The 12837-nt window shown below is 42.2% G+C and overlaps 1 protein-coding gene across 2 annotated transcripts in view; it reads left to right on the top strand.

Annotated features, from left to right (window-relative positions):
* Positions 1 to 12837, top strand: part of kcnq4 (potassium voltage-gated channel, KQT-like subfamily, member 4) — a 53747-nt gene extending 40910 nt beyond the window's left edge. Inside the window, exons 10-15 of one of the 2 annotated variants that reach the window (XM_085345961.1) lie at positions 2135 to 2364; positions 2444 to 2540; positions 9415 to 9546; positions 10438 to 10576; positions 11847 to 12003; positions 12265 to 12837. In XM_085345961.1, coding sequence (XP_085202087.1) covers positions 2135 to 2364; positions 2444 to 2540; positions 9415 to 9546; positions 10438 to 10576; positions 11847 to 12003; positions 12265 to 12332 — 823 coding nt within the window. In that variant the 3' untranslated portion in view covers positions 12333 to 12837. Of the gene's footprint in view, positions 1 to 2134; positions 2365 to 2443; positions 2541 to 9414; positions 9547 to 10437; positions 10577 to 11846; positions 12120 to 12264 lie in introns of those variants that run through there. The other variant, XM_085345960.1, reaches the window with a different exon arrangement.

Genomic DNA, 12837 nt, shown 5'->3' with positions numbered 1-12837 from the left:
CAGTAATCCAAACTTGCCTCTCAGAAATATATTTTCCAGTTGAAGGTAAGGGAAGAGGCTGTTTGGACTATTGAGATGTTACACCTCACCCCTCCTCTCTCCGTTTCTTGCTTCTGCTGCGTTTTATCCTCACGGGTAACAACACGTACTCAGGTTGTGTCCCAGAACTTCTCCGCCATCCTCCCCCACTTCTTCCACTCCTCTCTTCCCCTCACTTCCTCTCTCCCTCTGCCTTGTGTGTCTCCCCAGTCAACTCCTCTCTAAAAAGCGGGGTCTCTTCCGGATACACGCTGGCCGCAAGCAGAGGTATCCACGGCAACAAGCCTGTGCACAGGGCACGCTAAATTGTCACAGATCAATACCTAGCATCCTCCTTTAACGGCACATCCTCCTTACCTTGCCTGAAACACCCAAATGATTGTGGGCCAGTGCAGTGATTTAAATGTTTTGTTCATGGAAAAAAAAAATTCTGATGTGAAATTTTTTTAACAGTAACCACTTAAATTAAAGTAGCACGACTTAGCTGATGCTACAGCATTTCATTTTGTTTTAAGCAATCAACAAGCTGCCATGTGAAACTTCAAACAGTCACTACGTTCTGGTCCACAAATGCTTGCGTGAATCCTTTATTATAAAAACATGCTCTCCTATGTTTTAATATGAGGAAATTTCTCCAAGTTCTTCTTTATTGTAATTGCTGGAGAATGTAGAGCTGAATGTTTTTGTTTTGGCAAAGAAGCGACGAAACCATGTGTTAAAATCACTGCAGAAGTCGTGGGTGATTTACGACTCTGACAAGTTAAACACATGGATTTTGAGGATTTTGAGGACATTGAGTATTCCCTCAAAAATCAGTGACTTTTTACTCTTTGAAAAGTCTGATAAATGTCATGCTCTAGTCTTGCTTCCTGCTTTCATTTCAGTTAGTCAGTTCAGTTTTTAGTCTCTTCTTGGAGAAACTGCTTAAACGATTAAGCATGCTTTCCACTTTCCTGTTCATATTAGTCATATTAGTTTGCAAACAATGTATTCTTTAGTGCTCAAATACTTTAGATTGCATGCAGTATTCCTGCATGGCTGTGGAAAGATTCAGTAAAGTTCGTGGTCCTCAGTGGATCCAAATGATTTTACGTCCTTTCCCAGCAGCATGCAAACTCCTTTCACTCTACCTCCCCCATTTCTTCTACTCTAACCAAAGCATTTCTCATTGCTTGAATGAAATGCGGTTTCCAACAACACTCCCAAGCTGTTTATATTTTCATTTAAATGGCCGGCTACCTTGTAACACATGCAAAACAAAGAGTATATCATCGTAAAAAACAAATTCTTGAGCGAATGACTTGGCCAAAATTGCTCCGTGGTGCATGATGTTTGTGTTGCCTTATGGATCCGTGACAGGAACATGTGAGTGGCCATAGTGTTGGGTTGGACTACAAGTGCATGCTATAACAGCAGCGTTAGGAGTCAATCATCCGTAGAGAATGGCTGCTAAATAGCTTTTCTACTGTAAAGAGATGACCTCACGTATGGGGCTGACTTGTGGTGAGTGGTATAGAGTACTTAATGAGACACCTTTTATATGGCTGCACTTTGAAGCTAATATTTTGATGCTTATACACCGTTGAACGGATTAAGAGAGCTTTTCTGATGGTAGGTGGAGCATTTTTCCGCCGTCCCAGCACTAGTGCAAGTCTTGAATCAGGTTTCGGGTTTTGATTTTGCTGATTCAGGTGCTGTGATAGGCACATTAAATGAACAAATCCTCAGGGCAGAATGAGTTTCTAGCAATTCAGAGTGCTGCATTTGGACACTGCCTCCATGATAAGTCAGCTAGTCTGTCTTTCGTTGGGACAAAATATAAATGTCTGTCCGTCTCCTTGCTTCGTCTGTTTGTATATGTGATGACTGTTTAGAAAGACAGGCCACATTTTTGGTGTTCTTCCACAATTACTAACAGACTCCTTTCCAACAAGCTCAGGCTGCCCTTCTCTCGCTTCCCTAAGCTCGCAGGATAACACGGTGTAGTGACCTGTAAAGTCAAAGGCATGGACATTGCGATCAGTGACAAAACTGCAGTTTTCCAAAATGAATACCAGTGCCTGCATATGTTTAACTCTTTCTACTTTGCTGTCAGCGGTAAAATAGGCTTTCGGGATCGGATCAGGATGAACAATTCCCGTTCATCCCAAACTATTCGGAACAAGGCTTCGCCGTTGTCCCCTAGCTCTGGTGTCCGCCGCTCTCCCAGCCAGGAGAACGTCCCCGAGGCCACGAGCCCGGGAAAGGTCCAAAAGAGCTGGAGCTTCAATGACCGCACACGCTTCCGCACCTCCCTGCGCCTCAAACCGCGTCCTCCTGTTGATGGTGAGCAGCCCACACACACTTTCTATTCTCTTTGCATTTAAATGTGTCTGAGTAACTCACCGCTGCTCTGCACTAATAGAGGGACTCGGGGAGGACAGCGTGGAAGACAAACCATACTGTGACGTAACAATGGAGGAGGTGATCCCAGCAGTGAAGACGCTTATACGAGCTGTCAGGTGAGTCCTGCCATCAGCTGTACTTCCTGAAATTGAGGTTTTTTTCTTTTTGTGTGAGTGTGAAATAAACATTTGGAGGTCCTTCCTTAATTTTTTAAATTGTATTTCTGTACTTGACATCAAAGACTTAAACACTAGTTTATCTGTATTTTGTCGCAGAAGCTTTAACTGTGGAGTTTTATTGGATAACATATCTTCTATTACAAGTATTTCTTTTATGCTTCAATCATCTCCTCTCTTAGTGACCACGCTGAAGTATAAAACTTGTATTTGCTGATCCATTGTTGTATTTTTGATCTTTTGTAATTTGTGACTTAATTAGAAACATCTCAAATGATACTGAAATAATAATTTCAATACTGAAACCATACCTAATATAGTCTTTTATTGAGCTTTATGGTTGATTCCTTTGTCTCCATCGCACTACAGCCAAGTTTTAGTGATGACACTTTTAGCAGGTTGATATTAGACATCAAAATATTCTCTATTTAATAAAAGAAAATAATATAAAGTCAACTACAGTCATTTGACAAAGAAACTATCTTTCAGCTCTGTCTAGGAGTCAGGATATAATAAAAAAAATCTTTACACTGTCTCGTTACTTATTTGCATGGCTATATGGCTATAATGCACAAAAACCACCTGCAGCATATCAGCACCAACACCTCATACAAACTGTCAAGCATGGTGGTGGAGGGGTGATGACTTGGGCTTGTTTTGCAGCCATAGGACATGAACACCTTGCATTAAGTTGACCATGAACTCCTCTGTACACCAAAGCATTCTAGAGTCAAATGTGAAGACATTTGTCCAACAGCTGAAGCTGGGCCCAAATTGGGTCATCCAACAAGACAATGATCCCCAAACACAAATATACAACAGAAGGGCTGAAAAAGAAAAGAATCAAGATGTCGCATTGGTCGAGTCAAAGCTCAGACCTCAACCTGATTGAAAAGCTGTGGAGGAACCTTAACAGAGTTTTGCTTAAATGAAGGACCCAAACATTAATGAACTGAAGCAACGCTGTAAAGAAGAACAGGTCAGAAATGCTCCACAGTGATGTGAGAGAGTGATAAAACAATTACTTCAACTTATTGTTGGCAAAGGTAACTCTACAAGCTACTGAATCATGGATTTGTTTAGTTTTACAAATACTGCTTCTGTATTTGGCTTAGCCTTTGTTGAGTAAGTAGTGACACGATGTAATATGTTGCTGTTCTTGCATGGTTGTAGCGCTCCAAGCATAAAGCGACTTTTTTATATTTTCATATGTAAAACCTTTGAACTGACCAAGGTTGTACTTTCTTTTCTACATGAGTGTAGTTTCTCTATTAAATCATAATTTTCAGCTACAAGCCAGAGCTGCTGTCCGTCCTGTTATTGACTGGATAAGATCACTCACCCGCCAGTGGTGGTTCCTATTGTACACAGCCTTCATTAATAGGTGAACATGCCTCTCCTCCATTTAAGAGCTGGCGTGCGCAGATTCAGCTGACTGAGTAAAAATGTCCTCTTAGGAGAGGTAACTGGGCCCTCCTGCAGGCTGGGTTAGTTCCCTCCATGTGACCTTGTGTCTCAGCAGGCCCGACTCATTCATGTGTGAGGTGGCATGACTGGAAAAATGTATTAGAGAGTATACAAGCATCCAGATGATGCTGTGTCATTTCAACAATGACACCAAAAATTAGAAGTTGCTTACACCTGAGCTGAGATTGATGTTAATTCCTATCACGCCGAAAAGTGGAGAGACATGTGGACATAGGTCCAGTGTCCTCCCACCTCATGTACACAGTCACATTCATTCTCACATAATAGTAAGAGATTGTAGCAGAGGAATACTACAATTGCTAGCAAACATCTGGTGTTACGGTCTAGTTTGTCTCCCGGGGTGCAGGTTGGGGTGACGATGAGAGCACATTAAAATGACTCTGGTCCCTGATGTCAGCACTGTACCCTCAGAGCATTTCTCTTGATAGCGTGACAGCGTCTGTGTGGTTCCATATATACTTTAAAAAATAGCGGTTATATGCATAAAATGAAAATCTATATATCATGACATCAGGGATTGTGAAATTCAGCTGTCATTCAACAGTAACTTGTTTTAGACAGATTTCTGGCCTGTAAGTTCATAATATCCCTTTCCCTGATGCAATCACACAAAGGCAGTTGGTAAATCAACTCAAGGTACCAGAGACCAGCTACAACACAAGTGGTGTTGACAACATGTGACTAATTGTAAACATTTCTATTGTCAGCTGAGGCTGTAAACCGTGAGCTGAAAAAGCCAAAGAGGTTATAGAGGTAACACGGGCTAAAAGCAACACTCTTGGTGTAGCCACTCAGTGTGTCTGAGGAGATGTACAGCATATAGTAATCTATTTAAAACTAAGGTACGAATGTGTACGCTAAGTGAAAAAGCCTGCAGTGTAAAAGCACTGAATAAATAAAGTCCATTTAAAGCCAAGAAGGAAAAAATGCAGACTGTGTCAGTCAGTAAACTTAGTGTGTGCAAAACTAAGTACATAAATTTTGTACTACAAGTTCAAGCCTTTATGCTTCAGGATTATTTTACTACATGGCATCTTATAGGACAGTAAAGCTGCTAAACTCTCTCTCATCTCTTGCTTAGTGGGTAAGTTACCATATGTGCTCACCTCTCTCTTTAGATTGAAGGTTGTCAGTTCAAGTGCAGTATGGGACAGTTCTCAAAACCTCTTCTTTTGGTTTATATTGTGTATTATACATCAGCACCCTTTTTTAGAAATGTTTTCCCTCTTCTTATATCTCACATAGAACACTGTAGATATTTTCCTGTGAAGAAAATCATTCCATACTGCAGAGGGAACGCTTTACTACAACGAGTTAACTCTGAACACTGAGGGTGACTACACTTTAAATACAAAACGTTTTATGGCATAAACAGTTACGACCTTTCGGAGCATTTCCATTAGGTACAGAGTAGCTGCTATCTCATGTACAGTACACCTCCTATGTGTTTATAAGCCATCATCTTTACCTCTAACTTTCTAGCTGCATCAGAGGCGAGCTAGAGAAACATGACCTGCTCTGGAGCAGGTAAGGTGTGTGCAAGTTACCATGGTGACTTCATAGCTTGGAGAAACAACAATCAATTGAATATTTTCTAAGGTTGAAAGAGTATTATGATCGAACAGTAGAGACACAGACACTTAACAAGGGAACAGCTTATGCTGTCAGTCCGATCTGAACCCGAAAAGCTTGATTGTGTTGGAATATTTATTACACTTATGGTCACATAACATGGTTTTGATTACCTGGACAAAGGCCACAGACCAAAATGCATTGATGAAGTTGTTCTTCATACCACACTTGTTGCTTTCCTTCATGCATGTTGGCAAAAGATGTTGTCAGCTGGTGTGAGTGTAAATATTGACTCTTAATATGATAATATGATAATATGCTTAAATTAAACTAGTGAAATAAACTGGAAAAATGGAAGATTATATTACAGCTTTGATTCTTTATTGTATTTATCTGAGGCCTGCCCGCATTTATTATTTCACTAATAAAAACACCAGTCTTGGATTTGTCGCATGGTGTTTTTTAGGTGTCTGTATCTGTGGATACAGCTTGTTAATTTATCACTGGTATCAGATTGGTATCAGTATCATATCAGAAATGGAAAAAGCTGCATCCGTTATAAAGACAGGCAGTTATGAAATGCAGCACATTTGTCTTCTTACCCAACAAGGTCAACAGGACATCTCTGCCCCGTCTCTCAGGTTTTCTAAGTTTGACGCTGTTTAAACCGATCAGACTTTACTCTTGTCCACTTACTAATGAGCTGTCTGAACACAGTGCTTGTTAACACATAGAGTGATGCTTTCTCTTCATTGGGTGCACAGCAGATGGATGTTTACCATTGCAGAGATGATGTATAATGGTTTGATAGTGTAATGCCACTGATAGGCCATTATATGATCTCTCCTCGGGTTTTCACTTGACTCAGCAGATAGCTCTGACCTCAGCTGCTCAGTGCTGCAGACAATAGAAGTGAGGAGCTTCCTATATATAGTGCAGGTGCGTAAACAGCAGGTGCATCACTGTGTTAACACACACACATGCATGCAGCTTCTCAGAAAGGTATTTGATTGGTGTAAGTGAAAACACCACATTTTGCAGCAGGTCTTAGTGCTGATCTTTCACTTTCGGTGAATGTTATTAATCAGTGCCCGGCTGACTGAATAAATGCGTAAATGCCCGTTCTGTTTGCGTATGTGCGAAGGGATTGGTAGTGGGAGAAAGGAGGAGGGTGTGGGGAAATTAGGTCTGGTGTTTTTCTGTATTTCCTTTATTGTAAGTCTCCTCCAAACAAATCCAATAATCTAAAGTACTATGCAAATGTCTTGAGCCGCTGCTGATGTGTTTATATTTATGCTAGAAAAATGGGATACAGGTGCAGACAGTTATTGAAATGTGCAAAAACACATGAAAATACAGTATATGAGGCAAAAACTGAGTTTGTACAAATCTAATGAGCATTAAAGTGAATTTTTGTTATGGCCTTTATTCTTTAACGCAGCCTGAACTCTCTTAGGAAAGCTTTCCTGTAATTTGTAACTTTCTTTGTAGTTGGAATGATTCATAGGTCTGCATTAAGTGGCTTAACAAACAAACAAAACAAATATTCCTCTGAAAATGATCAGGTACAAGGATTGAACTGAAAATGAGTCAAATAGCAGCCAGTGTCAAACAAATAACTCGTCACAAAGAACTTCAGGAAGCCTGGAGAACTATTGCTCAAGCCCACTTTGAAATCTGACTCCTGGGAAGCAAAATATAAAGAAATGATGGCTCAGACGAAGTGACAAAAATAGCTTGGACACGGCCACTATTTATAGTGTTTAATCTTGAATCATCAGATTTTGTGTTCTTTCAGCTGAATATTTTTTAAAGTTATCAGATTTACACATCAAATTTTCCATAAGCATACTTAGCCACGTACTGTAGCTTATAGGGTTTATTCAGTAATCTAGTGAAGGATCAGACCTGCAGGGGCTCACCCTACTTGGCCCACGTAGAATTTGTGTCAGCACAACAGTCGTTTTTAATTCCCAGATAAATCCTTGCCATTTGACACTATCAGAGATCCACCTTTGCTGACTTGCAAAAATATTTGCATTGGCTAAGCAAGCATTTTAGGGCACAATTGACACTTCTATTTGTTCAGTCATTACTGTGTTTTTACGTCTCAGCTTCCGAGAAGTCGGGGGGTGGTGATGGTATCTTTCAGTGAGCAGTGCCAGCTGTAGTGTAGAACTGCGACTGACAGGAAGTTAACTGGAGAGAGAGGGGAGCCCTACTCTTATCCGACTGTGTATTATGAAAACCATATCAGTGGCCAGGAAGGAGAGTCAGCATTTTGAAGAAATCCTTGGAGGATCCAAATCTAAGCCCACCACCCCCTCCCATCCTGTCTCAACCTTTTCTTTTACCCGCACCTGAGGCCCACCCTGGCAAAAAATCTGCACCTACCTGCAAAATAAGAAAAGATCGCCTGCAAAAATACCCCCAAACGCAGAAGTCATCAAGAAATAGAGTACTGCGAGAGGAGGAGGAGGAGGAGGAGTGTGCTGACGGCTGCTTCGGCACCAGCTGCAGACCTCCACTCCTCCTCCTCGCGCTCCTCTTCTCCTTCGCTTGCACCTTCTCCCTTTCTTTGCAGGACGGTCACTATACAACACGCGGTCACTGGAAATGCAAGAGCTGCAGACCTCAACAAAGGTTACAGTGGTTATTACAGAAAATGACCCCTCGCGCAAGTTGAGATTTCACTGCTCGTGCATCGCCCACATGCGCACTTGTGTTGGTGTGTACATCAGCGAGCAGCAGCTACATTCATGTATGCATTTGTGCTATTACATTATTGTGTTTGTGCACACAGTTACCTATGCATGTGTGTTTTTTATTTCCCAAAACAGCTGAGCATTTCTGATTTCCGGCTTATTACAGCGACTCAGTCGTATGGGGTTGGAGAGATAGGATTGTCTCATAAAAAAAAAATCCCATCTTCCGTCCTTCTGCTTCCTTGCCTTTCCTTCCCTCATTCTCCCAAAACTCTCTTGACATGACGTGAAGGACAATCTATCACAGGGTGTGGAGAAAGCTTGGATGTGTAGCTGTGTCCAGCATGTCTAAGCTGACTAAGTGATAAGAAGGAAATTGAATGACCCATCCAACACAGAAAGCCTGGCGCGCACTCGCACCCATCCTCAAACTTTCCTCTGCTCTCTTCCCGTTATCTCTTGCACTCGCTCTGCTCCTTCCAGCGAAACGTCCGACCAGAACAGCTCTGGCGGCGCATGTTGTCATCGATGTGTTTGCTGCGTACAGTAGTGCTGGCTCGACAATCCTCGGTGTGTGACTCCCCCCACGCCGGGATGTGGATGGTGATGATGCATCCACTGGGAGCCGGAGCAGCTGTGGTCCACCAGTGGCTCCAGTGTGGCTGTCACACTGACAAAAGAGGAAGGGGGAGTGGGGGCTAGAGGCACGTGTGCGTGTGTTACCCGTTTCTGTCCGAAGAAAAGCTGAAACGGCAAATACTGATAAGGAAATGTCTCTGGGAGATGCTCTCATCGTCACAATATATCCACATGGTTTAGCAGGTTTGTGACTGTTACCATTATGCAGCTGTTTGTGAACGATAAGGTCACGCTGACTTTAATTAATCTTGTTATTGTCAAGGTGGGCTGCCTCATGTGATAGCCTCCCACCCCTGCATTCTTCCAAAAGTTCACTCAACCCCCGCTTGTGTGAGCGTGCGCTTTGAAGCCATCTAAAGGTGAACGGAGGAGCATTAACAGTGAGTTCTGTGTGTGTTGTCTGTGTGTAGGATCTTGAAGTTCCTTGTGGCCAAGAGGAAGTTTAAGGAGACACTACGCCCGTACGATGTGAAGGATGTCATAGAGCAGTATTCTGCTGGACACTTGGACATGCTGGGCCGCATCAAGAGCCTGCAGACCAGGTAGCTCTTTTAATTGTGTGTTTCATAGGAAGATATTTTTGTGAATCTGCTCTGAAGCACTCTTTAAAGCTCAACAAACAACATGTTATCTCTTGTTTATTTAACAAAAAAAAAGAAGAAAAATCAGTAGAAGAAGTGACTTGTGGCTCTATGAGGACAGTCTAGAAACTCACTGGCTTTTTGTGTCATGTTTTATCCTTTTAGGGTAATAATCAGTGTTTAGTCAGTCAGGTTCGGATTATGGAAAACATTTTATTTTGAGTGCAGATGAACTTAGGCCAAAAAAGCTAATAAAAAGAAAAAGTTGCATTACTCCTTTACTCTCTGCAAAGATGGTTTAACTGCATGAAGCCAAAGATACTCTGAACACAAAAACCCAAAATATGACTCTGATCCGGACCAAAATGGTTTGGTATCAGATCACAAAGATGTCCTGTTTGTGAACGTCAGAGGCAGCATTTCACAGAATCTGTTGCCTGATAGGCTATTTGGTTTTCGCCAAACATGTACTGCCATGAACTTTAACATTTAACATGCTAACTGACGCCTAGAGTCTGAGTCATAGCTCTGGTGTTTTTTTTGCATATGCTGGGATGTCCTTTCCTGGGGAGATTTCTTGTCTTGAATGTTTTCTACCTCTGAATAATCTTCCTCACTGTTGAAACATGGACCTCAGATTGTTTGGATGGCCTTGTAACCATTCCCCGATTGATGAGCAGCAACGACTGCTCGTTTGTGCAGCTGAACTGAGCTTGTTAAATTAAAGCACCTGAACTCAGTTGTGAAACTATTCACTTTCTCCATTGCCCTCCCATCAATCATGCTGAGCCAAAAAAAGTCTTGTAGTTTTTGGGTATTTACTCTTTATTATGGTTTATTTTTGTGAAAAAGGGTGGACCAGATAATTGGACGAGGAGCTGTTCAGCCAGATAAGAAGACACGTCCTGAAAAGGGAGAGAAGACACAGCCAGAACTGGACTCACTGGATGAGCTAAGCATGATGGGCCGTGTAGTCAAGGTGGAGAAACAGGTAATTCAATTCAATTCAATTCAATTTTATTTATATAGTGCCAAATCACAACAAAAGTCGCCTCAAGGCGCTTCATAGATACAGAGAAAAACCCAACAATCATATGACCCCCTATGAGCAAGCACTTTGGCGACAGTGGGAAGGAAAAACTCCCTTTTAACAGGAAGAAACCTCCAGCAGAACCAGGCTCAGGGAGGGGCGGCCATCTGCTGTGACCGGTTGGGGTGAGAGAAGGAAGACAGGATAAAAGACATGCTGTGGAAGAGAGACAGAGGTTAATAACAGATATGATTCAATGCAGAGAGGTCTATTAATACATAGTGAGTGAGAAAGGTGACTGGAAAGGAAAAACTCAATGCATCATGGGAATCCCCCGGCAGCCTACGTCTATTGCAGCATAACTAAGGGAGGATTCAGGGTCACCTGGTCCAGCCCTAACTATATGCTTTAGCAAAAAGGAAAGTTTTAAGCCTAATCTTAAAAGCAGAGATAGTGTCTGTCTCCCGAATCCAAACTGGAAGCTGGTTCCACAGCCGAGGAGCCTGAAAACTGAAGGCTCTCCCTCCCATTCTACTTTTAAATACTCTAGGAACAACAAGTAGGCCTGCAGAGCGAGAGCGAAGTGCTCTAATAGGGTGATATGGTACTACAAGGTCATTAAGATAAGATGGGGCCTGATTATTTAAGACCTTGTATGTGAGGAGCAGGATTTTGAATTCAATTCTGGATTTAACAGGAAGCCAATGAAGGGAAGCCAAAACAGGAGAAATATGCTCTCTCTTTCTAGTCCCTGTCAGCACTCTTGCTGCAGCATTTTGGATTAGCTGAAGGCTTTTCAGTGAGTTTTTTGGACATCCTGATAATAATGAATTACAGTAGTCCAGCCTGGAAGTAATAAATGCATGAACTAGTTTTTCAGCGTCACTCTGAGACAGGATATTTCTAATTTTAGAGATGTTGCGCAAATGGAAGAAAGCAGTCTTACATATTTGTTTAATATGTGCTTTGAAGGACATATCCTGGTCAAAAATGACTCCAAGGTTCCTCACAGTGTTACTGGAGGCCAAGGTAATGCCATCCAGAGTAAGAATCTGGTTAGATACCATATTTCTAAGATTTTCAGGGCCGAGTAATGGAGTAGAGTTTGATATATGAACAGTGGACCTGTTAAAGTGTGTTTTCTTTCTGTTCTGTAGCTCTCATGTGCTGTTAGGAAGTGATGAGATGTAGCTTACATGAGTGCCATTCATGTCTGTGTGTGTTTGTTCAGGTTCAGTCCATAGAAAACAAGCTGGACCTCCTGCTCAACTTTTACTCCCAGTGCCTGAAGAAAGGCTCGTCCAACTTTACCTTGTCCTCCCTCCTCGACCCCGACCTGACTTCTGACTACCACAGCCCCACGGACCAAAGAGACCTCTTCCCCTCTGCTAACACACTCAACATCTCTCAGTCTGAGAGCGGCAACTTGGAATGACAATGAGCTGACTGTTCGAACAAAGGCACAAACCCTTTACAGTATGTCTTCCTAAGGCTGTGTCCTCACTCAGCCTAAATGACTTCTCATCACTTCCTTTCATTTCAGTCTTCACTCTGCATCCCCCCTTTACTTTCCCCCTCGAGTGAACGTTTCCAGCCCGTGGCCAACAGATGGCTCCACCTGACAGGGAGCCACAGCCAAAGCTGCTCACCGCACACACCTCTGAACCCACTACTGTACATGAGGATGGAGATGAAGAAAGGACACGTGAACGACTAATACTTGACTACTGAACCACTCCCAGCCGCTCACTTCATGCTATATACATCGATGCCTAATTTAAAGCTGTAGATAATCGGTGTGGTTCACTGAAGTTTTTTAAAGTTTTAGAGAAATCTTTTGTCCACACCATCAGTTTTCATCAGACACTGATTTGTCTGTGATTACTTTGATAATTTAGGATGGCATCACAGCTCTTGAGTAGCACCAAAGGAGCTGAGACAAGGTGCTCCTGTGGAAAAGGGGAGAATCTCTCAGGCTCGACTGACAGCCACCAGACTCCAGTGGTATCATCTGAACAAAAGGAAGGGGTTAAACGTGTAAATCCTGCTTTAATTGCCCAAACTACACACATGAAACAGAGTTAGGAGAATGTGTTGGACTGGTGTGTATACAGTACATTACTCCTTAGAAGTTTGGTCTCCAACAAGCCCACATGCAAAAAAAACAACAGAGAAAGAAAGAAAACAACCCACACACATCCCTGTTTGACTGAAATAAGGAA

Source organism: Diplotaxodon limnothrissa, linkage group LG22 (genome assembly GCF_057381915.1).
Source record: "Diplotaxodon limnothrissa isolate DT_005_m linkage group LG22, D_limnothrissa_male_GT1.1, whole genome shotgun sequence".
NCBI lineage: Eukaryota > Metazoa > Chordata > Actinopteri > Cichliformes > Cichlidae > Diplotaxodon > Diplotaxodon limnothrissa.
The sequence above is the reverse complement of the archived record's forward strand: the minus strand, read 5'-3'. Positions and strand labels throughout refer to the sequence as shown.